Source organism: Lepisosteus platostomus, chromosome 3 (genome assembly GCF_059453375.1).
Source record: "Lepisosteus platostomus isolate fLepPlt1 chromosome 3, fLepPlt1.hap1, whole genome shotgun sequence".
Classification (NCBI taxonomy): domain Eukaryota; kingdom Metazoa; phylum Chordata; class Actinopteri; order Semionotiformes; family Lepisosteidae; genus Lepisosteus; species Lepisosteus platostomus.
The window spans coordinates 53,441,391-53,468,776 of record NC_142613.1 but is presented as its reverse complement, the minus strand read 5'-3'; the positions used below and the strand labels follow the sequence as shown (position 1 = coordinate 53,468,776).

Sequence of the window (27,386 nt, the reverse complement as noted above, 5' to 3'; positions counted from 1 at the left end):
TCCCGTAGGGCATCTTTTCACATTTGTCCTTCCCTTTAATAAAGGAAGAGTAAAACATGAACAGAAAAGATAGGGCAAAACTTCCTATTATATATTATATGATCCCTGTCTTCCAGCAGAGTGTTAGTATTCTGTGAGTCTAAGTCACCAATATGTTGTAGGTACAGTGCACTGAATCTCTTTCCCTTCAGACCTCACTGCTCAGAGGCACAGAAGGGGAAGAGGTCATGACCTGCACATTTCCCAAAGCTGCCGACAGGAGCCTGTTGCGGGTGTGAGAAATCGGACGCCCAGTATTTACCAGAAGCTCTTTTATTTATTTTTTTGATACTGTCAGAATCAGGAGGGGCCTCGGTTGTCAGCAACCTGCTGCCTTGTGAAAATGGGAAGAGGGTGGAGCGCGGCCTGACTCAGTGCTGTCCTGGGGCCACGCTGACAGGAGGGCTTTGATGTGGTGGGGGGGGGGAGTGCAGAGCAGCAGAAAAGACATGAAAGGGAGAGCTGATGAGACTGAGTGCTCCCTCCTCCCCTCCGCACCCCAGCACATCCATTCTTCCACCTTGAGCACACCTCTGGCCTCCAGCTCCTCTTGCTGACAGGCCCTGCTCCGTGGAAAACTCTTGTTGTGGGGTCCTGTCTGTCAGTTACCCAGTCACACAACAAGACACCGAAAGATTGCAGCCGTGAAGTAGGAGCCCCTGCTGAGTCACGCTGTGCTGTGTTTGCTCACAGCTTGCTGCCCTGTTCCCTCGTTTCCTTGGCTTGCTGGGGAAAAAAGCTGGTGGCCGTATTCGGTTTGATGGATGAGCTAAAAAATACCCAGATTATCAAAGCGCAGCCCACCTTTTGTTGCCTCTCTTAGCCTGCCACAGACCGTGCCCTTCAAGGGATAAGTTCTCAGGGGGGCCGGATGGATAGCAGAAGCTGACAGAGGGATGAGGAGTCTCACTGACCCCGTGTGTGGTCTGTCTGTGGTGGGCCAGCCCTTGACAGCCTCAGCCTCTTCTGAGTCTACAGACCAGTGTCTTGCCTGATACGAACTGACCTGGCCCTGCTTGTTCCCAGCTGGTGGTCTGGAACAGGAATGGTGGTGTTTGAAGTTATGGGCAACATCCTCAGCGACAGTGATCCTTGGATGAGCCTTGTAACATTTCATCAGGGAAGAATATTAGCAGAAAAGACAACAAATACACTTACTCCTGTATTCATTACAAGTTATGGTCAGATGGTAACTGGGAATAACCATTAATTCAGTTTAATATGCATAATCACTTGACTAGACTTTTTTCAATGTACAGATTGGGTTTTGGATTGCCGCATTGTTAGTCTATAGGCAGGGAAAAAGAAGAAATAACATATTCGCATTGTAGATGTAGCAACTGGTCCATGAATCTCATTTTCCAAAGGCCCATTGTAGTTCAGTGTAATTTTGGTAGTTCGCAGGTGCAGTATGAAGAGTACAGTATTTTAGAATACATTATATCCCTCCAACCCCCAGTGACTCTCGCTGTTTCCTCTGTCATTAGTCCGTGGGCAGTAGAAACAGCGCCTCCCCCTGGTCTTTGCAGGCACAGCTGCTGACAGGCTTGGCAGTGGGCAGTCCCGCGGATGCTGGGAAGGCAGGGGCGGAGCTGGTGAAGCGGGGGTGTGGCACAGCCATCGTGACGCTGGGGCCCCAGGGCTGCGTCATTGTGTCTGCTCAGGACCCCTCTCCTCGACATGTGCCCTCAGTCAGCGTGCCCACGGTGGACACCACGGTAAGGACCCCACGCGGTCACTGTCCACAAGCAAACCATCCATCTGACAGCTTTATTCAAGGCAAGGTTGAGAGGAGCTGGAACCTATCCCAGCAAGCCATAGGCACAAGGCAGGATACACCCTGGATGGGACACCAGGCTATCACGGGACTCACACAGACATATACACACACATCAGGGCCAATTTTCCCAGAAGCCAATTAACCTACCAGTATGTCTTTGGACTGTGGGAGGAAACTGGACCGCCCAGGGAAAGTACACGCAAACATGAGGAGAACATACAAACTCCACACAGATAAAACTCCCAGGAGCTGCGGGGCAGCAATGCTGACCACTACACCACCATTCCATCTCCTTCTTCACAAGTAAACCTTTAAACATAATTGATGTTACAAAAAAAAAGACAACATGCTGTTTGGATCAAAGATCTGAAGTGCAATCAGGAAGTATGGAGAAAGTCACAGAGCAGCAGAGCACAAATGTGTCTGTCTCTGGCAGAATGTCAGAGGGGTTGAGAGTGATGAGGACATGGGTTGCAAAATCCAAACACTGTTTTTTATGGCACGAGTCCCCAGTCCTGCTCCTGAAGATGCACACATTTTCGTTGCATTTCACATGCATTGGGTGTAAGGCAGGGCACACACACACTCACACCAGAGATCATTTTCTCAGAAGCCAAATAACCAACCACTATGTCTTTGGACTGTGGGAGGAAATGGGAGCACCCAGAGGAAACCCACATGAACATGGAGAGAACATACAATCTCCATGCAGATAACATCCAAAGAATTGAACCCAGGGCCCCAGCACTGCAAGGCAGCTACTACTGTGACATGGTGCAACTCAAGAACGTCTCTATTCACAAAGCATTCATTATGATAGTAGTTTGTAAGATCCTCTCACTATCCAGAGAACCCCCCGTTAAAATTCTGTTTCACACAAGATACAGTCTTCTTGAATTGAGTTTACCAGCTAATATTTAAATGTATTAATAGAATTTCCCAGATCTGATAAATTAGCTCGTGTGATTGTGCTTTTCCAGTCTACAAGGTTAAACGAGGCTAAGCTGGGCTTCAAATGAGATTTAGCGTTTTTTCTTCCTGGTTTAATGTCGAAGGCACTAAGCTGCCCCACACAAGTAGTGGTGGCCTTGTCGTCATTGGTAGCCAGACGGGTGCACTTCCTGTCTGAAACTGTGAGAGGAACTAGGAGGTCTGTAGACGTGTGGCCTCAAGACAATTCCACTTTGCACCCAGAGAGGAAGACAAAAAAAGGTTAATAAAAAGGAATATTATTGCGATTCATGAATAAACATAGAATCTTTTATCCCCAGTGGGTACCAGAGTAAATGCATAAGTGTTTTGATTATAGTGTTTTCTGGGTTTAAAACCCTACTGATCCACCTGAAGAAGGTTCAACAGCTGAAATGCTGTATTTCTACTTTCTATTTATCAGCCTGGAATTAACCTTTACTTGTTCCTTTAAAATCCTACTGTTCTAAAGCCATGAAATGGTTAGTCTTCTTATCCGGTGCTGAAGTACAGTATATATTCTAAAAAGTCATTCATGAATCAGTTTACCTTTATCTGGAGTGGAATAGGAGACTCAGAGGTGCCTGTCCAGGATTCAGTAAAATTCCAATTGCACAATGAAAGCTTTATATTTTCTGCATGCACGATGACAATCTCCAGATTGTAAAGAAAAAGTGTCAGTCATGCATTAGCTAATACAAAGGAACTGAAGGCTGAGGTGTCCGGATCTTACCTGAACAGAGGATCACAAAAAAAAATGCTCTTCCTGCCGCACTGGAACTCACCACAGAGGAGGTTACAGTATCATTCTGCTTAGACGTTGTCGTCATTCAGTTTTGTGGATGAGGAAGTGCGTGCTGCGCTGTGGCTTGTAAATGAGCTGTGGATAGGAGAGCAGCCTACACTCATGTGATGGAGACACTCAGATACTGTAATGCGACACGTTTTGTAAAAAGCTGCTGAAGGGGCGCTTGTTTATCTGGGGCACATCTTGCTGTTAAATAGAACACACAAGAAGTTTGTGTGTTTGCCCCCCTGTTTGTGTGGGCTTCCTCCGGGTGCTCCGGTTTCCTCCCACAGTCCAAACATACGGGTAGGTTAATTGGCTTCTGGGAAAACTGGCTTCCCTGGTGTGAGTGTGCGTACAGTATGTTTGTGTGAGCCCTGGCGTCCTGTGCAGGGTGTATCAGATTCCCAGGGTACCTGCAGTGTACCTGTTCCTACAGCTGGAGGGATCTGAGTGAAGTACCTGGCACAAGGGTACGAGAACAGAGCTTTGCCGTGGACTCGAACCAGCAGCCTTTCAGTGAGCCCAGAGCCCTGGGCACCTGCTCCCTGCTGCTGGTAAGAGCATAGGTTTGAAGAGGAAGGCGGGGGGCTGTGGAGTGGAGCGTTTGGTGTTGCGTGCTGTTCCTAGAACCAAGGCAATGAGCTTGGGTTCCTGTCAGGGGATTTCACAAGCTCGCATCTTGTGTTCTCCCCAGCACGTAGACACATCCACCACGTGACCACTCTCTTCCCTTGTGGGCTGGCTCTCCCTAGTCCTGGTAACGTTTCAGCATTTTCTGCATGTGTTCCATAGTGAAGAATACAAAAACATTGGCTTCCTGCCGCCCTAAAAGTGAGCATGAAAAAATAAGCTTCCAGTTTTCTTGGAGCGATTCTGCAGCTGGGATACAAATGCATTAGCAGGCCCTGCAAGGCACACAAGGCGAAGCCATCAGGTACTGCTGGGACTGGACCTGAGTTCTGTGATTGCCATTGTATATTCATGTACAGATAAAGAGAAGTCATTTAGATGTTTGAGATTCTAAATCCAAGTGTGTCTTATGTTCTGTAACAGACTTAAAATGAGGTCAAATCCAGGCACTTTTCTGGATTGGCTGGTTGTCCACCATGTCTTCTCTTCACTTCTCCCGATGACTCAGAGTACAGACATAGCTGGAGATAGAATAGGCTGGATGGATAGACACAGAATGATACAGTTGGAGAAAGATCAACTGAAACAGCAGGAAATATGAAAGCAAGAATCAGGAAGACAGACAGCAGAAGACACAGCAGGAGGCAGACACTATGAGGGACAGACAGACAGGAGACAGACAGCATAAGACAGACAGACACAGCAAGAGACAGGCCGACAGACAGCACAAGACAGACAGACACAGCAAGAGACAGGCAGCATAAGACAGACAGACACAGCACGAGACAGACAGGCAGACAGACATACAGACAGCATATGACAGACAGACATAGCAAGAGACAGACGAGAATGACAGCAGGAGACAGCACAATACAGACAGGAGACAGACACAGCAGGAGACAGACACACACAGACTGTCTCTTTGCATTTTCACAGGCCCCATCTCCTGTAGAAAAACTATGAAACCAACTTTCAAAGCTTAGCGCTCTTGAATGGAATTTGCTTTCCTTTTTGTCCGAGCTCTTGTGAGAGTCTTGACGTGGAGAGTTAGATTTTTTTTTTCAGTTCACCGTAACTTGGGAAAATGAACTGGAGTTTTGTTTGTTCTGGAGGGGAGGGGGAGGAGGGAACCCGTTTTGTGCGGCAACAGAAAGTTGTGAAAGTCGTGTTGTAAAAGAGAGGCCTGCGAAAGCTGCGCGGTTAGTTGGCAGCTCGCTCCGGTGCTGTGCCTGTTCTGGTGCTGGAGAGGGTGAAGTCATGGCTGTGGCCAGGGGCATCTGCTCCAGCCGCCCCCCTCACCTGTGACTAAGCCCTCAGGACTGCAGAAGTCAGCACAAGCAGCCAGATTGTGGTTAAACCTTCTATTGTTGGTGAGCTCTTTCACGCTTTGATGGGAGATGTTGAAGCAATAAATCCAGTCTTGTTTAGCTTTCCTTTGGAAGCTTCAATCCAACTTCCAGTAAAACGTATTTTTTTTTTAAGCAAGACATGCATGCCAAGTTTGATTGGAATGGTTAGACTCAGCTAATTTTGGTGGGCCAGGATATGATCTTGAGCATTGAGATTAAATTATTCAAGCTGTGCTTGTCAGCCTGCAGAGTTAAAAAAAAGGCTAGGGATCATTTTCCACTCCCACACACGCACGAAAATAAGAAGAATACGGTGCTTTTAAGATAAATCCGGGAGTCCGAACTGCCAGAGAACAGCTGAGAACTTTTTTTCGTGTCACTCCTGTTGCTTTGCTCTGAGCCTTGACTGGTCTCGGTGTCGCGTGATTTGAGGGATTATTGGTGTGGACTGGCTGCGGCTCGCGCGGCTAGCCGCAGCAGAGCTTTCATCAAACACGCAGTGAGTCACTTGCAGACATTCGCGCTTGGCGCTGGTGGAGAAAATCCATCCTGTCCCAGGCTACCTACGCCCCCCCCGCGTCACTCTTCGTTCCAGGCAGTGCAGGCACTTTAAGACCGCTGGTGTTGCCGTTGTCCAGTGCTCTGGTGAGAAGAGCAGTGATTACATCATTTTCACATCATGCAGTTGTACTCCTCTGTATATCAGCATACACGCACAAGTATATAACATGCTGGTGACGTGTTCACACAGCCTTAGCTGACTGCGAGACAATTATCCGTCTTGGGCTTTATTTAGTTAGAAGCTCATTTCAAGACATTTCAGGAGGGCATCCATAAAAAAACAATCCCATTTATACAGCATAGTCAGGGTTCAGCTTGTGCATCATATTGGAAGTTTACAGGTGGCAAGTGGCATTAGATGATTCTGCAGTGTTCTCTGGCGATGTCTTCACAATCTCCTCTGTGTGTCTAACAATGGCCAAAACTCCAGGCTCTCAGTGCTTTAAGAACCTGCACCAGACATTATGACTAATGAGCCCTTTGGGCAATTTCACACAGAAACGTGGAAGCTTGTCCATTTAGAAAAGGCAAATCTTGCCACCTGCTGCACAATTTGTCTGTTTACTTTAATGCTTTAACATTCTGGAAATGGATTGTTTCACTAACGGTGCCTCACGTGCCCCACATAATAATAGCCTGCATGGTTAGATGCAGTGACCTCTCCTAGTTAAGTATGGGAATACTTGGATGGGAGTGGAGACACACAATTCCCCAGTGGATCTGCTGGCGCAGGGTGCAGGAGAGTTGGGGTTCCTTGGCTTTCCTCCGAGCAGAGCTGCCGACCTCTCTTCAGCAGCAAGAGCTGCGTCTGTCCTTAGCCAGCCACGGGAGCCCTGCTGTTTATCCGCACTGCGGGGCCATGGGCTTGACAGCACACGTGTACTGGAGGGCACGTGTGGGCTGTGTTCTTCTCTCCTGGGCTGTTGCGGGGGTTGTAGTGGTGAGTCAGGTCGAAAACTAATTGGCTCTTCCAACAGGGGGGAATCAGAATTTCATTAAAAAACCGAAGAGCATTCGGAAAGCCTTCTGAAGCGCGGTGAGCTGGTGAGCGGGAAGAAGGCAGATATTACCCAGCCGTGTCCTCATCCCGGGCCGGAGGAGGCTGATGGAGGGGTGTGCAGGGTGCGCCCCCGCCCCGAGCTGCTCCAGCCGGGTCCAAGCTGATGTGGAGGGGGACAGCGGAGCTCACGGCACAGCAGCACCCTGGGTTAATCCTTATGCTGTCTGTTGCGGCAGCCATTGCCTAGCAACCCTTACACATGGACCTTCCCACTCCCATGAGCAGCCGGGTGAGTGGTCTGGAGCTCGCCACTTCCTGTGTGAAGACAGCTCTCTCACTGCCCCCACGTTCACTGCTGCGCTGTCACCAGGCCTGGCTGTCCTGCCTGCTGCTCTACAGGGGGTATTAGGGCTCTGCTGTGAAACAAAGAGCCTGCTTACAAACACTGGACCCAGGTTGGATTCACTTTAGGGTTGACATCTCTCTTAGTCCTAGGGATATTTGTTTTGCGGTTCTTTTAATCGTGAACCATCTCCCGGCTAAACTCAGTATCACACAGTGTTTAATTAGCTCACCTTCTTGGCCCTGCATTACCTTCAAAAGGGGAAAAGAAGCGTTTTGGGAAAACAAACCCAGTTTTGCCGGGAGGAAATGGTAGGACAGAGTTTCTTTGACTTTGCTGGAGATCCTCTCGATTTTAGACACTGTGTCTTAAACTCATTCCAAAGTCAGACAGCTGGCCAGGCAGGCAGCTTGATCATCCTGATCCTCTGAAGCAGAGACCATGAGTCACAGGTTCCATTTCCCAGGAAGTTCTTTTGCACTGATGAACCTCAGTAGGAGGTCCCCATATCTGCAGTTCCCCTGCTGCCTCCTGGGGCTCTCAGAGCTTAACGTGGGGCATCTTTGGACCTGGGGGGGGTTGTGCTGCTCTAAAGGATGTGCTGCAGACAGGCCCAGTCGGACCACCATCACAAAGGAACAGGAGGTCTCTGACCTCCTTGGGTTACCCTCCCCAGCCCCCAGCTGTTTATCCCGCTGTGACTCTGTGGGCATCGAAAGGTTAGGGCCTCCATCATGGGCCTACAGGAGCCCTTTCCTGAGGCACCCTGTGTAATCCGCACCAGCCGGTGTCTGAGTCTCCTCGCCACGTGGTGCTGAAACAGAGCCAAGCGACTGCAGAGCAGTGCCTGCTTATTTATACACATGACTCTGATGGGAGAGAACAGAATCCATAAGGCAAACCTGGAGGGCAGAGGCGAAGTGGGACTCAGGTTAAGAAGCAAGATCTCGATGGCCAGAGCACATCATGTGGACAGCCTGGAGAAAATCTGATGGACCCCATACCGCACAAGAGTGAGCTCTAGATCCACCTCTGGTTATCCACCCATCTTCTACCTGCTTTCTCCAATTCAGGGTCACAGGGGATCCAAACCCTATCCCAGTAGGCAATGGACGCAAGACAGGGTACACCCTGGATAAGATGCCAGTCCCTCGTAGGGCGCACACAAACACACAAGGGCCAGTTTTCCCAGGAGCCAATTAGAAGCATTTCTTTAGACTGTGGGAAGAACTGGAACACGTGGAGGAACCCCACATGAACACTAGGAGAACATGCAGACTCCTCACAGATTGAACCCAGGGCCCCAGCATTGCAAGGTAGCAGTGCTAACCACTGCGCCACTGTGCCGCCCACACTCTTTCGGTTGTTCGGAGACTTGCAACACAGGATTGCAGAAGGCACAGCCCTGCTGTCTTTGTTGTGTTTGGGATGGGATGGGCTAGCAATGCCAGCGCCGAGGCTTGGTGCTTTGCACAGACAGAGCCGAGGAGGAACGCGGCTTTTCTTCCAAAAGCGCGCGCCAGTCATGGGAATGCCTTGCGGAGCTCCCTCATCCAGGCTGAGACGGTGCAGCTCAGCCGTGACATGGCGGATGTGGAAAGTTCAAGGGCCCGGACTGGCGATCGCAGTCTACCAGAAAATCACCAGCAGTCGTGCCGGAGAGGTTCGCTTCCTCCAGATTCTCATTGCAGATGGAGAACCTTTGAGCCCATGCATGCTGCCCCAGGGGTGCAAGGATCTGAGTGCTCTGGGGGGGGGAGTAGAGTTGAAGTGCAGCCTGGGGCGGTGAGTAATCAGACAGGCTTGTGAGAACCAGCACCAGAGCCATCTGTGGTTAAATCTAATAGCATATTGCCACATTCCTGCGTGATTTCCCATCAGCATAGCCCCCCTCCCTCCCCACCGAGCCTCCACAGGCCCTGCACATTCCCATGCACTCGTCAATACCGGGTGAGACAAGCTAACCACAACCAACGGACCTGCATTCTTCAGCTGCTCGGGCAGAAACAGAAGCCCGGGGCCTGCGCACAGGAGCCAGAGTTTGAAAAACAATAGCCCCCTTTCATGGCGTCTCAGTGGTCCAAGCCGGGAGCCAGGGACGGCCTGCAGCAGCAGGTGAATCACGCCTGTTTACCGCCACCTACAGCTCAGGCTCAAAGAGAGGTCCCACTGATATCTCTCGAGTGCAAAGTTCGCCTTTTACTGCAGAGCACAAACACGATGACTAGGAGGCAGTGGGAAGGAACAGATCCGAGTGAGGTGGGAGGACTGGCAGGAACATTTCAAAATTCAGATAGCTTCTTTTTTTCTGGGGCTTAAAAACATTAAAGGTCACATTGATTCAGGATTGTTCTACCACTGCTGTCATTTGCTTGCTAATAGTTTTGTAAATTTAGCTTTTGCAAGAATGATATGTGCAATTAGGCTTTCAGAACTACCCCTCACTTTGCCTTAGCCAAATTTTAATTTATTTGGTTAACACTTATCCACCAGTGCTCCCATTACAACAGCTAGCCATTTTACTGGAGCAAGGAAAATGAAGTACTGTACCTTGCTCATGGGTACGACAGCTGTGCCACCACCCTAGGATTTGAACCCACAACCTCCCACCTACAAGTTTAAAGCCCTGGCCATTCCTCTCACACCTAGAAATATATTTTCTGACAAGTCATGTTCTAATCATATTTTGGTCCCTGCAGCTTATTTTTGAGTCCTACATACAAAAACTGAACAGACTCAATCAGATATGACATAAGTAAATCCATTATGCTGATTAACATGTAGACATGTGGCACAGCATAACAGCCATGTTCTCAATTTGCAAGAAAGTCACTCTCACGCGAGCAGTGGGAGGAGGTACCCATGTCATGCTGGAATGTCGTCACACCAGGATGAACAGGAATTGAGCGTGAGACCCTTGTCCCAGCTCATCCCACACATTCAGTGGGGCTCAGTTCATGGAATTATGGTGTCCGCAGCGTAACTGTCACATTACCACAGTGCAAGACTATTGTTGTTACACTAGAAGCTTAAAGAACACGTTATCCTGTTGGAATGTTATCACAGCAGGATGAGCCCACAGAGAGGGCAGCAGGAGAGTCCCAGAACTGGATCAGTGTAGCATCCCACAGTCAGGATCATGCCATCAAGCACTATAAGTGGAGATCTGTAGCAACTAGATACTTGGCCCTCCCCATTGACTGGTCTGTTGTAAACACCAGCTGTCTGTGCCACCAGGGGTGGTGCGGTGGCTCTGTGGCTAAGGATCTGCGCCTGTGGCTGGTAAGTTGCCGGTTTGTTTCCAACGGCCAGCAGATGAATCCTACTCCGTTGGGCCCCTGAGCAAGGCCCTTAACCCCAGCTGCTCCAGGGGCGCTGTATAAATGGCTGACCCTGCGCTCTGACCCCAAGCTTTTCTCCCTGTCTGTGTGTCTCATGGAGAGCAAGTTGAGGTATACAAATAAAGGCAAATTCCTAATACAAGAAATTGTATATGGCCAATAAAGTGATCTCGTATGTGCTGAAGCCCGTTAGCCTGGTCCACACGATATTGATTCATCGCTACAGAGGACCAGGCTCTGCTCCTGGACGGTCCAGGTGAGGTGTTGCTCATGAAGCTGGGCCTGGTCAGTTCTGGGATGGGAGGCCTCTAAGGAGAACCAGATTGCTGCCATAAGTGGTGTTGGTGGATCAGCAGTTGATGCTCTTCCATCTGGAGCAAAATTTTCAAATTAATTCTCCAGTATGGGTACAGGGAACACTAGATTGTAGGAGGAGACATTAAGCCAAGGTTCTGACTACTTGGTGATTTAAGTTCTCGTGATACTGTCAGTCCTGGTGACCTGACCAAATTTTACTCTGGGTTTCCAAAATCTGGCCTCCTACAGTCAAACAGAAACACTTTTCATCCAAGACATGGTGCTTTGTGCAGCATCGCAGTTAAGAGGCTGATGGACGTGAATCATCTTATTGTTCTAACGTTTTCCATCCCTGAATCCCTGCTCTCAGGACAGCACTGTGATGATGCTCTGGAATTGGTACATTGGGAAACCTTTTGGCTTTGGGATGGGATAGCAGTGCCAGCTCCAAGCCTGCAGAGCTGTCAGATTGGTGCTTTGCACAGACAGAACTCGGCTTTTCTTCCAAATTGCGCACCAGTCTTGGGAATGCCTGCAGAGCTCCCCCATCCAGACTCGGATCAGCCGTGGCAGTGTATTGTCGGCGAATGAGCTCCCCCTACTGGTTGTTGTTGCAATACTTGTTTTTTTGTAAACACCTGTCATGCTGTGTTGGTATTAAATTAGCCAGAAACATTACACACAAAAATCTTCGCTATACCTTAATCCGTGTGCATATATCAGTCAACTGAATAGTACTGTTTATTCCATGCTGAAAAGAGAAGAGAGAAAACACGTTTCGGCTGTGAAGCCGCCTTCAGGTGTGAGCTATACTGGTTTAGTGAAAGAGGGGGGCAAGTTGCTCAGGGAGGAACGACAAAGAGATCTAAGAGCTCACACCTGAAGAAGGCTTCACAGCTCAAATGTTGTTTTCTCTCTTCTCTTTTCAGCATGGAATAAACCTATTACTTGTTCCTTTGCAGGCTAGGCCTGCTGACGCAGCTACCCACCTGAATAGTACTGTGCTTTTTATAGTTCTATTGTAGTCCACAGATTACAGACAGAAAACCCAGATGTTTAGGAAAGCTAATAATTTTTCAAATGCAGTGCGATTAATTTGAAGTATTGAAACCGGTACTATACAACTGGAACAACATCTGAAAAGCCCACAGCTTCAACAGGACTCCTTCAAGGGAAAACGTTTCCTTGTGCAAGTTAAAAACAGCCATCATCCGTCTTCCTTTAAAGCCAAACAGACCATAATGGACCCATGTATCAGTTCTTCTTTTAATCTGTAAATGGCACTACAAAATGTCTGGTGCCAGTAGTTATGGATCACTATTGCCATCTCAGCAGAGTCCTGGGGAGAGCAGCCTGTTTCCTCTGCATAAGATCTTATGGTTTCACGTATTACATCACTTTTAACTCAATACTCGTCCCAGTCTCAGAAGAATATGCACTGGACACACCACCACACACCAGAGACAAAGAGACGTATCAGGTGACTCTGTAATTAAAGGTTTTTTATTTCTTTACACAAAAAGGCTGAGACAGGCCTGTGCTGTCCTGTTGCATGAATGCAGAGTAAGCCCTGTGAGGGCGTGTGGAGATGAGCTAGCCTTTCGTCTTGTGACGTCTTGTGTGTCTCTTTGTTTGAACAGGGAGCTGGAGACAGCTTCATTGGAGCCTTGGCATTTTACATGGCTCGCTACCCCACAATGCCTGTGGAGGAAATGGCCAGGAGAGCCAATCAGGTTGCAGCAGTGAGCGTGCAGGCAGCAGGGACACAGACATCCTACCCGTCCAGATGTGACTTGCCTGCGGAGCTCTTCAAAGCTGGGAAGTGAAAACCTCCAAGAAAATTGGCCCATTTAGTTTGATTAGTACTGTAGATAATCTGATCTCAGACACTTGTTTACAGAAAGAAACCAAGGTATCAGTTTTAACGACATATCAGGGTAGCTTTTTCCACACTCTCACAACTTTTTGTTCAAAAAAGCACCTCCCATACTCAGCACCTCACTCCATTCCTACTCCAACACTTCTGTGACAAGTGAAATATGCATTTTCTTTAAATGCAGCTGACATAAAAATATCCTGAAAATACAACCATTGCACCTCCAAAGTCTTCTTTTAGAGTTGTACTGTATATGGGTGAGGACTCAGAGATTAGGAAGGAAACAAGTTAAGATTTCTTTAAATAATGTAATGAAATAATCATACGGGGCCTTTATAATAGAATACTGTCCAGCACTTTGAAATTCTATAAGGAACTATGATTACTTATTGATACATCCTTCACTGTGAAAACCTTCCTTGCTTTTCACAAATAACGAAGAATGATGCACTATCTTAAATCAAGATTAAATAGTTCTCACTTTCTTGTTGCCTTGAATTATTGCCTCTGTTTTAGGAGTAAAACTAGACAGCTGGTGCGCAAGTGTGAGGCAGGAAAGACTTCTTTCATCATCAGTATCCCGCCACAAGTTAAGCCCACAGAACAAAGCCTTCTGTATTCCTCACAGGTGTGGCAGTGAAACCTATTGGACTTTACTCTGCAGCACAAAGTGAGCCATTAACCAAAACATGCAGACAATTCTTTTAAAGGCCTATCAATTCAATTTGTTTTTATGACTCCAAAGGGGCCCCCTGTGTTGCACTATTATTTCACCAAGAGCTTGCTAGAAAGGAAGCTTATGAGCTTGTACTTAGGATTGTTATATCATTCATCTTTTCTGGAGGAAGATCAGTCAAGCTTGAAAAGGGGAGTAAGTCTGAATATTTTTTTGTTAAATCCCTGGGCTTGGAATATCTTAAAATAATTCTGGGTATCTCGACCACCTTTTCAAGAGCCTATGTTAAGGTCCAGGCTTCAGCTGGGATGCTTGGAGAGTCAACAGAAACAAACAGAGCATGTCTATTTTATTAACCTTAAATATAAATGTTAACACACCTGCATTTATGAACTACCCGATACCTTTAATCAGAGTAACTTAGTTTTACACATTGACACAGCATGGCCTTTTACAGAAGAGATTGGGAATGAAGTGGCTAACCCAGGCTTTGAATCCACCGCCACCGCAATTAAAAGTCCCAACCACTTGTCCACACAACTGCACAAGGTCACCGTAATGTGCACTTCAGCAATCCAGCTGCACCAATACTTCCTGAACTAATTCCTTTTAGCATGTCTGCACCATTTCCCAAGCAACAGTGGAAACAGGTGCTTCATTATTGAGTAATAAGTGGCATTCACTGCCTTGGCGAAACAAGACCAGACCAGTTGACTACAGAGTGACGCCTTCAGTTTGAATCTAGGTGCGTCACTATTTTGTGCCCATAAAGTCTGACAAACATGGTAAGACACACTGGTGAATAACTCAACCTGCTAGGACAGAAACTCTTTAAACCATCTATTGTATCATTTGGAGGGGCCAGGTGTACAGCTGTCAACAGGTCACCATGCCCCTTATTGTCTAGAGTGTTTACAACTCTCATGTATTGTAGGAATTACATGCGTTTAGGATTTAAGCCACAGAGATTCTCGAGATCACTAACTACCACAAAACAAAGTGATAAATAGCACTGCAAGAAAACAGTGACAAGATTTAACACAAGCTTTTATTCAAGCAATGCCCAGTATCCAATCTGGGTCAACCCAAAGATAATCAGAGATCAAGGTGGTCTCAGCATACAAGATAAGGTCAGCTAGAAAAATCGACTGAGTAAAGGAAACCTGCTGATCGTCTGCCCACCAACTGAATGGGCCAAGGACATGCAAACACTTTCACAGTCTGCTTCCTATGCCAGTGATCGTGATGTTAAGGTGTGTTTTGTTTTTTTAATCCCTTGGGTTTATGGATAGTATTCTGGAATCATGGCTGCAACTTCTACCCATTATTACGTAAACAATAAGTATTTCAAAAGCATGTTCCCCTTCTGAGAGCAGCTGTGCTATAAGCAATTCAAGGAAACCTCTGTCATGTTTTCCCACGCTGTATTTTTCTACATTCCAGTGACTTAGCTTAATGACTGGATTTCTTGCAGAAACAACCCCCCCACCCAGTCCCAGCCCAGTCTTGTCTTGGTCACAGCAGCGGCTGGTGCATCGCCCACTGCCTCCTCCTCCTCCTCTTTCTGACGGGATCTCTCGTCACTCCCCAGAGCCTTCGGGACACATTCCAGCCCAGCAAGTGACAAACAATCCAGTTCTCATAATGCAAAACTTGGAAGGTCTTTCAGCTCTGCCCACGCTGTCCCGGCCTGGAGTCTGCAGTGGCAGCCAATCTCCTCCTAAATGGAACGGATCTTCTTCTTCTCGAAGAAAAGCACGTGCTTGTTCACTACGAGAGGAGGACACATCCCTTCAGGAGACTCGAAATCAAAAGACATTCAGCAACACGACAGAAATCACCATTAGCTCTTTATAAAATTACAGATTGTGGAAGAGAGGCATTCATTTATACACACAACCCATGTGTTTTAATAGGCTAGAAATGGATGTATACAAATCCATCCATCCTCTAACCGCTTCATCCTATCCAGCCTCATGGGGAGATGGAGCCTTTCCTGTTAAGCAATGGACGCAAGGCAAGGTACACCCTGGACAGGACTCCATTTGTGCAAGTCATGTTCTATCAGTGTAGTGAGCTGAGGTGTCGTATTTTACAGTAATTTCAGAGTGAGAGAAGGTGCACACTTTGTCTTACATTGTCCTTCCAATATCCAAAGGGTAGAATTTTTTAAAGGGTTTCCTACATTATAGTCTTATGCACTAATAAGTCAATGTAAAAAACTAAGAAACTTCTCCTCTCTAGCTGAAAATGACCAGACTGAAATGTGAGTCATTCAGGCACTAGAGAACTCATGTGGAAAACTGATCAGATACTCTGTATTCAGGTGTCTGCTGTGCCTCAACCAAAGGCAGCACAACACAAACTCTTCAAGGAGATGTAAGCAAGAGACTGTCCTACGAATGTGTGCATTTTTAGATAATTGTTTCAATAATTATTTTTCCCCATAGGAAGTCTAAATACGTGTGAGAGACAAGTTTTGATATTTAAAACAATATCGGAATCATGCCTCTGTGTCTATCAGCGAGGATATGGCTTATACTAGAGTAGGGGGGGTTCAAAATGGATCATCTTTGAGATTCTCCGTCACCTGAACAGCTGATCAAACGTTTCCGGACATTTTCATTAAAATCAGGAGGTCAGCAGGTGACTGATTTCATAAGGAATGTCCCCCACATGACTAGGGCTTCAATTATTCACTCGGCTCTGTTGCTCCGCAGATCCCCTCTGCTGCTGTATGAAGCCACAGCGCAGTTCAACGCAGTTTCAAAATGCATTTATTTTGGATGAAAAAGGCCTTTTTTCAGAGAGAATAACAGCAGCACACAAAAGTGCATCTTCTCCTGCTGATGCACTGTCATTTCAATCTTTCTCAAAGGCCTTTTTATAATAAATCTAGAAAATATACTTAGCCACAAAATGCAGAAAGGCGTACATACCAGTCACAGATTGCATCTTCTAATGTCCAGCTGGCGCAGGAAATCACAAAGTCAGCTGAGCAGCTAAAACTAGTTACAGCCAGAACCAAACGAGGCCCAACTGCCAAGGACAAACAGGTCCGCCGGCCTGAAGCCTACAAGCGCAACAGCCCTGCGGCACACATTTGCCGCTAGCTCCTGCAGGAGCTCCGACAGGCCTCGGGGTCCCCTGATTCCGTCGCGCTCTCAGCCAGAGAAAGCCGACTGCGTGGATGCAGATTGAGGGGAGCTGGAGGCCAATAAACAATGCATGCTTAATTATAGATAACAGAAAGGGGCTGCTGCTTAATTTTGTTTTGGGCAGACAGGGATGATGAGAGCATGTGCAGGGCTCCTGTATTCACAATCAACACTCGCGGCCTTTCTGGCACAAGCAGAAGGAACGGACTCCTCCTGCGGTGCCAGCCGGAGAGCGCGAGAGCACAGCCACGGATCCCGGCTCCCGCTCCCTCACCTTTCGGGTCGTGCTTGCGCAGCACCAGTTTCTCGCGGAGCCGGTTCCTCTTGGTGTTGAAGCAGTAGCCCGTCCCGGCAGCACTCACCATCTGAACCAGGATCGTCCTACAAGAGAAGCGACACATGGGCGCCTGACAGCAGATCCAAGGGCCTGCGGATCCTCTCTCTCTTCTCGGCCTTCCACACCGGGTCTTTCTTGTGGACCTCGGGCAGAATCGACACTGCCTGAACGCCAAACGAGTTCTTCAACCGGGGCTGCTGAAAGACTCCAAGCTGACTTTTTTTCGTCCTTCACAGCAAGGAACCCAAGCAGTTCTTAACCATACTCCAAGACAAATGTTATTGTGAAGCTTTTTAAGAGCCTTTTGTCTCCACAGCCAAGACATTCAACGTGAAAATAATGTTATGCTTTTACCTTCTTTTATGCATTTATGCTTCAGTATCTTTTTCATGCACTATAACTAAACTTGAACGCCTGAGCCATTTGCCTAATGGTGCCATTTTTCACTGGGCCTGGTGTCATGGATACAGCAACAACAGGAGTACAGTGGGTCTTCCCAGGGTTCAATGGGGGTGGCTAGCTGGGAAACGCAACCACGGGCGAGACTTTACCTAGACAGGGATTGACTTTCCCAGTGATCGGACGCCTCTTGCTGGCCATCAGCTGTCACTTCACGTACCACAGACGCTACTCATGCTTTAGGAAACAGTTTTCAAAAACCAGAAGTTGCTTCTACATTCTAAACATTACCTTACCCCGCGTCACACTGTTCTTGTTATTAGTCACATTAACAAAGAATGCCCCAACTTGTTTGCCATTATAGCCATTCTTATAAGGCACCAAAGAAGAGTTGGCAGGCAGCAGCAGATCAGATGTCCAAACCTGCCACAGCTGTAAGCCCGGGGCTCAGAGAAGTGTGGCGAGATGGAGCAGACCCGGACGCAGCTGGTATCTAGCGTGAGAGATTGGCCTCACCACTGGGACACAGATGAATTTGTTCAAATAAAACTTCACAAGTTTCAAGCTGTGGTTTTAAAACTGTGGTCTTTTAATTAGCTGAAGGATATTGGGGAAAAATCACACAGGGTAAGAACATACACAAAAAAGGAGGCCATTTGGCCCATCTAACCCAAAGGGTAGTTAGCAGCTAATTGATCCCAGGATCTCATACAGCTGTTTCTTGAGAGAAACTAGGTTTTAACAGGACTGGGTTTTAACAAGCTTGTTCCACACTCCCACAACTCTTGAGGTGAAGAGAAGTGTTCTCAATTTTAAATCCACTTCTACACAGTTTCTACCTTTGTGTACTATGATGCAGTTTTCACTGCTCATTCTGAAGAAGTCCACACAATATTTTTGTGGCACAGACTATTTCGTATCACATAAAAAACAACATATAAAGTAAAAAAAGAGAGAGAGACTTACTTGGATTTGCCCCTGGCCACTGTTTCCCACATGAAAGAAAGAAAAGAGTATTAGCATGTATGTGTTTGGACACCAGAGTCAAAACATAAAATGACCTAAAAACAGGCAGAACACGATCATTCGTGTACATCCGTTTCTGTACCAAGATCTTTCACGGAGAGAGGGGGATTCCCACTTTAATATTAGCTCTGAAACTGCCAAGGCATTCCTGCTCTCCCTTCTGGCCAGTTAGCTTCCAGATTGCTTCCCTATATGCTGCATCTAAGTCTCTAAATGTACTTCCTGAGATCAGCTAGATTTTGATTCATCTAGCAGGAATTTAAAAATGGGACTAATCCTTTACTTACTTAAAGATGTAAACCTTCAACTAAGGAACACCCACAAAAAACAAGTCAATTCCAATCAAACTCTAGAGGCAGCCATAGACTCTGCAGGGCTGTGGCAGAGTGACTTGAGTGGGCTGTTTCAGCACACCTTGTCTTCTCAGCAATCAGAAGCAGGTCACCTGTACCCCAGACATTACTACTCACACAGTCCACACATACTGCGGCAGCACCGGGCTGTCCTGCTGGAATGACAGCTTCCCTGCAACCAAGCTCATCAGACCTGCCGCAGTCCAACAACTTTAACTACGCTGACACCTAAAGCATAATAAATGTAGCCTAACATTTCTCCTGCAACATGTTAGGAGCATGTTATTCCAAGGAACATGGATCAAGGAACACGGTGTTCCCTTTTCTGTCAATATTCCTTCCTTAACCAGTTAAATCAACTGAAAAAACACTGACAACCTAGGGAGATGTTTGCACAGAAGGGTAGGAAGTGGAGCAGTATGGGTCCAAAGAATTGCACAGTGCAAAAGCAGCATCCCCTACTGGGATTTGAACCTGCAGCCCTCTGTGGTCTATTATGTGCTGTGGCACAAGCTGCTTCTGATAGGTAGCATACAAAATGCCATGGTAACAACACACAGAAACAAAACCCGTCTTTGATGAAGTGTGAGAGTGATCATTTCTAGCGGCACTTATACAAAACTGGAAGCAAAGAGGCGGGCATTATGGTATTACGCTCCCTCAAACACTGAAGCAGCACGAACCTGTACGAGGTCAATTCAATAACTGCATGCCGACTTAGTCTGGGATCAAGCAGACCACCTCTCACCCACAAAGGAATGAGCGCCTTTCATTGCATTACAGAAAGTAGTGGGTTTTTTGTAAGACTTAACAACAGTTCTCTGGAGAATAAAACAACCTTTAAACAAACTGCTGATTTTGTGTCATTTTTCCCCAAAAAGCTGGGTAAGGCAAATGACTACCTTTATTATCATTTGTGCCGTGAGCTGCGCGGGTACATACACTCCATCGCTCCCGTTTAGAGCCGAGAGGCCAAATTAGTGTGGAGTGACCTGGCCTGACAGTGAAACTTAACTTTCGCTCCACAAAAAGGCCACGTCAGAGCCACTTTGTTAAAAGATTCAAGATCTAGGCAAGAGCTGTCTAACAGAGTTTTATTTGACTGTAATGACTCCTAGAATTCAATTTACTGTCGCGCACAGCACTGGTTCAGATCCGCAAATGACTTCGTTAAAAATACAACATTAAAATACAGAATCTACAATGTATTTAAATATTTTCCAGATATTAAGTCTTAATATTATTCTTCTTCGACAAATCCTTCAATCCAGGTACGAAACCCGTATTAAATCAGTCCTTCATGAATGTATTTCTTTGCAAATTATTATTGTAACAGCCAGACACAAATGTATGTGGATTCTCACAGAGGACTCTTTGAAATTATTATTATCGTTTAAATTGGCACATCTGCATCCATGTTTAAGCAAGAAAGTAGATCGAGAAGGGGTATAGGACAGTATTACCACGCTACAGTGTTTTCAGTTAAATCGAAAGATGTTTCATACATATCTCTACAGCTTACACGTTTGCTCTATCAATTTGAAGCAAATCAAATAAACGAAAAACACTCTAAAATCGTCGAACAGTATTTCATTATTCATGCATTCAAACTGTGTATATTGTCTCTATACTTACAATTTACCGCTGTAAGAAACATGTTTCAAGACAACCACCTTCACAAAACAGTGTCACATTGAAGAAAAATAATGGACGCGATACATTTAAAAAAAACTTCCGGGAATCAGCGCCCAACTGCATCCGGGTCATTCAATTATTTAACCCTTTCGAGGACGGAAAGCCTCGGCGCCAAAAGAATAGGAGAAAACCGAAAGTTACGTAAAGTGGGACCCCTGCAAACAGTGACTCACAACTCAATTGTCACAATACACCTGAAACCAGTGATTGTCTGACTTTGTTTCTGAGATATTAAGGATTTTTTTAGATTTTGTTTGTGCCAAATTAGTCATATTATTGTGCTTTTGTAATTCATAATGTTACATATTTTTTTTAAGGACGTTATGTCACTCAGGTACCCACTGACAGTCCCATACCCCTTCTTGGCACATCAGTGCACCAATCTTGAAGGGAAAGTTAAACTGGGGAAAGAAGGGACCTACAGATGCTCCAAGGAACATCCCCTAATCTGTGAAGCCTGGCCTGGACACACATGGTCACCTCTGGAATTGGCTCACAATCTTTACCGATGCTGTAACTACATGAAGCAGCTGAATTAATTCTGAGTTTTACTAAAATATATTGTCCATGTCTTATGTAGAAAAAAAGGCTTCTGTACTTTGCCATGCATCATGACAGTGACCCAAAACACACAGCCAGAGCAACCAGGAAGCTCATCAAGGGAAACATGGAAAATCTTATACAGGCCAAGTCTGTCTCCGGGTATAAATCTAAGTGAGTAGCATTCTACATAGTGAAGAGCAATCTGAACTCGGAACACCCTAGAAATAGACAAGAACTCAAAGTGGCTGGTGAGCTCAGTAACCAGTAGATGAGGTAGACCAACAGGCATAAAATGGATTCCTGTGGCACTCCAGTGTTACATGTGGCAATATAGTGGCTCTTAAGATAATGTACTTTCTTTCCTGTTTCATACCCATGCACTACCCTGGAGTCCTCTTGCTTTTAGTATAAGAATTATTTCATTTAATTAGGAACATTATCAAAAAACTGAAAATGTATCATATACTGCAGTGTCATCTGTCCAAGTTGCTTGTTTGAAGGTTACTAGCACGTTAGCTTTGCAGGACCTTGCCTTTCTAAACCTTTGGTAGAAGGTTGTTGAAATGCCATGGTTTTGTAAGTATTCTTCTAACATAGAGATAACTAATGTATCTTAATCCACTCTAACAAGTACGACTGAGTTCGCAATGTTTTCCTGGTTCAGTTCTGTCCTCCTTCTTGTGATGCTACATCTACAGTTCCACACTGAGATCTGGGTACAGCTCCCATTCTAACTGAGAGCTGAAATATCCTACCTAGGAGTGCGTGAATAGCATCCTTCATTTCCTTAAGTAAGACTGGGAAACTACCATCAGGCCCTGGTGACTTATTCATTTTTAACTGTCTAAGACCCAGTAGAACACCAGTATCAGATATACTAAAATTGCTCAATACTGATGGAGCTTGTTCTGTAACAAGTGACAAGTTAAATATAACAAGTTAAACATATTATAGAATTTCTCCTTCTTTTACATTTTTTAGATTGTGGTAGTCACTATATTGCCATACAATAAATGGCTTATGACCTTATTTAAAAACATTGGAGCAAAAGAGTTCCTCTCATGCGGAGAAGGGACACTTCTTTACACAAAGGGCTGTGGGAGTGTGGAGCGAGCAGTCCAGGCATGTTATCGAAGCCAATTCCCTGGCTTTGTCTGAGAAATGGCGGGATGAGATCCTGCGATCCACAAGCTTCTCACTACCTAACAGACCAGACGGAGTGACTGAGCCTCTTGTCGGTAACCTTTCCTATGTTCTGATTTAAAAATAATTCGGAAACGCGTGTGTGTCTCTTGCACGCCGCTGACGTCAGCTAGAGTGCCGCTCGGGGAAGTGAAAGAGAGGAAGTCAGGACCCTGGAGAGGGGGCTGGAAAGAGGAAGGGGGCAACGGAGAGGAAGCGATACTGAGGAGAGGAAGATGGTTAACCTGTCTCAGAAAGAAGCAGCTGGGTGGAGCACCGCGTCACACGCCGCCAGCAGGGCCGAGAAGCTTCCGTCACCGAAGATCCTTCGCTGCCCACCTCTCAGACCTTATGTGCGCCACTCGTGGACAGAAGAGAAATTGCACACCAAACAGAAGGAGGTGTAGTAGTTCAGGTGGGTAGCTGCGTCAGCATGCGTAGGCTGCAAAGGAACAAGTAATAGGTTTATTCCATGCTGAAAAAAAGAAGAAAGAGAACACAACGTTTCGGCCGTGGAGCCTTCTTCAGGTCACTTGTTCCTCAGAAGGAGGTGTATCCTCTTTTTCTAGTTCTTATAGACTAATCTCTCTAAGAGTCGGAAGTCATTGATCCTGAGTTGTTAGTTGTTAATATGATCAAGAAAGATCCAAAAACAGTCTTTTTGATTTATAAATGTTTGAGGCGATACATGCAATTGGTTTGGTGTTCTGTACCTGACGTGTCATTAAAATCTACCCTTGTTTTGTAAACACAATTCCATTCGGTTCCATGGTTTTTAGGCCACATGATCATACTGTAGCATACAGAATGACCGTCTCTCATTTTATTTACTTTTTTTGGTGTCCTGGTCATTAATGTACAGTCGAAGACTACAGGAGATTTTAAAATGACAACAGATTGAGAGTCTCACTTACCTTTCAAAGACTTTATATTCCTGTCTCCCTGTGAGGTTGGAAGAGGTGGCTCTGTGAGACAGCCACCATCTTGGCTCAAGCCCACACCAAGGCAAGATGTGTTTTGAGCAAAGATGGTGGCTTTCTCACAAAGCCACCTCCCACTACCTTACACTCCTTTTAAGCAAAGTTATAAATTCGGAGTGAATTGGTTAAAATAATTTCATATTTGTATAATGTGCTTTTAACTGCTTAAGACTGATAAAAGGGAAAAGGAGTTCAAGTGCGTTTCAGCTGCATCTTCCTCTGCCTCCTGAGGACACAGGTAGAAACAATGCGGAAGTGCATTTAAAACCAAGAACAGGAGACTTCTATACCCTGTGGGTTGTGAGAGTGCCCTGTCCCCTGGTCTCTGGCTTCATCACCAACAATGAGTACAGGGCAGCAGTTATTCAGCTTTGTTAAAAGGTGAGACTGCAGAGGGGATGAAAGATTTCCAGTCACCTGGGGACACAGAGGAGTCTCATCAGTTGATTTGATTTACCCAGATGATTTTGCTGCTTATCTTCACTAATTTTCCCAACCTATTACAATTAACTATACAGATGTTGCCAAACCAACAAGAACACTTAACGCTTCCAAAAGTGTTAAAATAGTTCCAGCTAGTTTAAAATAGCAGAGTTTCCAAAAACAAAGTGTCTCTGTTAGACTTTGTTTTTATAAATGTTGACTCAACATTTGGCCCAACTTAAGCTTTTGTTTATGACACTCATAGTCATTGACAACCTCTACATCCTGACCATTAATTAAGAAGGTTGGAGGGATGTTGTATTTTTCCTAAAATCAGTCCTCGCAGTTCCTTTGTTTATAAAACATTTAACATCAAAGACAACTTTTGTAACCATTCTTAAGTCCCTTAAGTAGTGAAAATGTCAAACCTTTGAGTGCTTTGTATGTTATAACAAAACTTTTCAAATCAATTGTGTGTTATTAAAAGCCTGGCCCACAGCTCTGTGCATGTTGTATAAAGTAAAGCACATTGACAGCATCACCAAAAGTAAACTATTTAATAATCCTTAATGAGGTCCAGCAGTTCAGAATTGGCAAGGAGTGGACAAGCCTAAAAGTGGGCTGTACTGCATAAATTGAAAAATGATACCCTTTCATTAAACACGAAACTCGAAAGCAAGTCAGTTAAAAAATGATAAACATAGAGTTTTTACTGCAGAACTAGCCCCAATCTCACATCCATGACTGACCATACTTAAGCTATGGATTTGGGCTGCAGACGTGGCATACCACGTAATATCTGTGACTCTGTCATCATAAACAAAATCTTTTTGTTACGGCAGTGTTCTAACTTACTTTAGAAACATCCAAGTTGGTAACAGGAGTGGTCTGCAGGGGTATGCAGCTTTTATTTTAACAACATTGCCGTTTTTTTCCCGCACACAAAGCAAAACAGCAACAAAAACTGTGGGAAATAAAATAAATTACAGAGTTTTGTATCATAAGCGTCCATCCCCGGGGGCGTAGCCAGGAATTGATTTTTTGGGTGGGCCTGTGCAAAAGTGGGTCGCCCGGGCTCTAACTGACCATCCTGCCAGCATAGGGCACCCCTCCAATTTACAAAGCAATCCTCAAGAGGTATAATCAAACAGCAGAATTAGCTTAACCTTATATATACGTACTGTCTCTCTCTCTCTCACACACACATAGGTTAAGCAACAATTACCTAGACTGGCGAACGCTGCTGTGCCACAGCGGACACTCACACAAAAAAAACAACCAGTGCTTTCCTCTGTTGTGAGGTTTTGGCCTTCTAGACCAGAGGGCTTGGAATTGAATATGGAGATAATCTCATCACTGTCTAGAGTCGGCAAATTCCCGTCCAAAGGACAGCTAGTTTGCAAAGGTCTCTCTCAGGACTTTGTCTTTAGCTAAAGAAAAGCTGCAAGAGCTCATTTTCACTTGTTGCTTGTAACAGTTCTAAGTATTTCGTATGCTTGCTTTTAGATTGTTCAGTAGTTTTACGAGTAGCTCCGAAGTTAATATTTTATTGCAAAACACAATGAACACAACGAAAAACGCAAGGTTCAAAATCCGTCTGAAATATTGTATTTAAAATACTATGCAGGGTTTACATTGAGCTCCATGAAGGTGGCCCTCCTACAGACAGTACAAACGATTAAACTCACTTCATTCTTTAGTGCTACGTTTGTGCCGGCTTGTGTCCCTGTAAGTAGCGTTTATGCTGCTTTCGTTTCCGAGATATAGCGCCTTGTTTTTTCGGGCAATCACGTGACTATCTATAAGGAAGTTTACGGGTACCAATAAACGCGGTACTTGAACTCCTTATTGTGATTAAAACAATGGGGGGCAATTTGTTTTCCGAGTCTGTCTGGTCGGGTGGGGTGGATGTTTCAATACATTTTAATATAGCGCCTTCTTTTCCTGGCTGTGACGTCTTTTGATCACTTGACCCCAGACTTTGCAGCCTTTACACGACTAAACAGTCGTACATTTAGGGAGAATTTACTATGTTCGTTTATTGGGTTAGGTGTTTTCTTTTAAATTTTAACCATATTCTCGAAAATGTATTGCTTGTGTACTCCTTTCATTTGTGAAGAGACACCAGTTTCCAAATTACCGCCGGTACAACACGAGAGCCTATATTCACATTTTTAAGTATTAGTTTCAAGATCGATATAATTTAACAATGAAAACAAAATTGAAAGCACAAGCTTAATAATATAATGATCATAGACTTTACATTTCTATTCATTTTTGAAGTACAAAGCAGAAGGTGTTTCCCCTACCTCAAATATATCGATTAAAAGTGTTCAAATACCATGTATTCATTACAGAAAGCAGCAGAGACAGTTATATTGCAAATACAAAATGTATTTACTTTGAAGAGTACTACGGGACATTGCGAATCAATAAAGACGTTAAAAAATAAGCCGATGTAGTTATTTTGCAAATAAGTAAAGCATTTTAAAAACAGATTATCATTGACAGTAAACAAGCCGATCCACCTGGCGCAGCTAGCTTGAAGAGCTCTCAGACCCGTGATTGGCTAAACCCCGGAGAGCTCGGGCAGCGAGTGGGTGAAGAATGAGAATCGACACTCTGATTGGGTGAAGCGCCACAGCGGAAGTTCCGAGAACCTGTAGATACACAGGTGATGGATGTTCTTCTTGTTCCAAATACTATAGCCCCGGTTAATCGTGTGTGCTGTTTGAGCAGCTGGATATACAGTAGCACATCCATTGGTTTCCAATTAATGATCAATCTAAGAGAAGTCGCACTGCGGTCAAAGCTGAATAGCAGACAAAGAATGTCATGACATCCACAGCGCGTTCACGACTCCAGTAGCATGTCGCGATCACATTGCGATACCCATTGCGACTGGCGCATCACTGCCATGGCGCCACTGTTGCAACATTAAGTCCATATATCGCGATATGATATACCCCGAAAAAACGCCCCTGCCCCATGTCACAACATGGTGCCTGCATATCGCGATATGGCGTACCCCGACAAAACGCCACCCCCATGTCGCGACATGAAAGGCCCTATATCGCGATATAACAAAAACTGTCACGCCCATGTCGCGACATGAAGCCCGCATATCGCGATATGACACACCCTGACAATTTAGCATTTAGGATATGCTGACCCCATGTCGCGACACAAAGTCCATATAGCCCGACACGTCCTGTTTGGGTATATCATGTCCTGATATGGGACTTCTGTTGCAATGGTGGTGCCAAGGTGGCATGGAAGCAAGGCGCCAGTCGTGATATACACCGCAGCGATATACATGCGATATACATGGGGTCCCTATCAGGACATGCTGCAGAGGTCTTGTCGCGATGGTATCCCACAGTTAAGCGTTTGGCTACAGCGTGTCATGGAATGGAAAGAAAAGGAAAACGATAGATCTTACAATCACGGTGATTTTACATACATTACAACCACAGGTTTATGTCATAGGTGGTTAACTTGTTGGCATGCATCATGTCTTAGTATTAGTCACATCTAAGGAGGCTCATATGTTTATGGATATTGTCTTTAAAATGTTAAGAGTACGATCTAAACTGTAACAGAGCGCTTGAACTCGGCAGACGGGGTCACTGGAGGTCA

General features: G+C 45.5%; 2 protein-coding genes and 1 long non-coding RNA gene across 5 annotated transcripts in view; 1 reads left to right on the top strand and 2 right to left on the bottom strand.

Moving 5' to 3' along the window:
- rbks (ribokinase) overlaps window positions 1-13,460 on the top strand; it is a 36,284-nt gene extending 22,824 nt beyond the window's left edge. For all 3 annotated transcript variants that reach the window (XM_088626060.1, XM_088626061.1, XM_088626059.1), the window contains exons 8-9: window positions 1,569-1,757; window positions 12,740-13,460. In XM_088626060.1, coding sequence (XP_088482186.1) covers window positions 1,569-1,757; window positions 12,740-12,925 — 375 coding nt within the window. In that variant the 3' untranslated portion in view covers window positions 12,926-13,460. The remainder of the gene's footprint in view (window positions 1-1,568; window positions 1,758-12,739) is intronic.
- LOC148675075 (uncharacterized) lies at window positions 297-3,657 on the bottom strand. Its single transcript, XR_015935438.1, has 2 exons — window positions 3,522-3,657; window positions 297-3,001 (listed from the first exon to the last, which is right to left on the bottom strand). It is a non-coding gene; the product is annotated as an uncharacterized LOC148675075 (long non-coding RNA).
- Window positions 13,461-14,682: 1,222 nt separating the features above from the next.
- On the bottom strand, window positions 14,683-20,696 carry mrpl33 (mitochondrial ribosomal protein L33). Its single transcript, XM_088626062.1, has 4 exons — window positions 20,560-20,696; window positions 18,512-18,530; window positions 17,084-17,190; window positions 14,683-15,421 (listed from the first exon to the last, which is right to left on the bottom strand). Exons 1-4 carry the CDS (start codon window positions 20,579-20,581, stop codon window positions 15,372-15,374), a joined length of 198 nt encoding a protein of 65 aa, XP_088482188.1. The 5' UTR covers window positions 20,582-20,696; the 3' UTR covers window positions 14,683-15,371.
- Window positions 20,697-27,386: the final 6,690 nt, after the last annotated feature.

Excerpts from the sequence above, each read along its gene's own strand:
- mrpl33 (XM_088626062.1), bottom strand. The coding sequence starts at position 20,581 with ATGTTTCTTACAGCGGTAAATT. Across the intron at positions 15,422-17,083 it reads GCGCAAGCACGACCCGAAAG|TGAACAAGCACGTGCTTTTC; the intron begins GTGAGGGAGCGG and ends CTCCTCTCGTAG.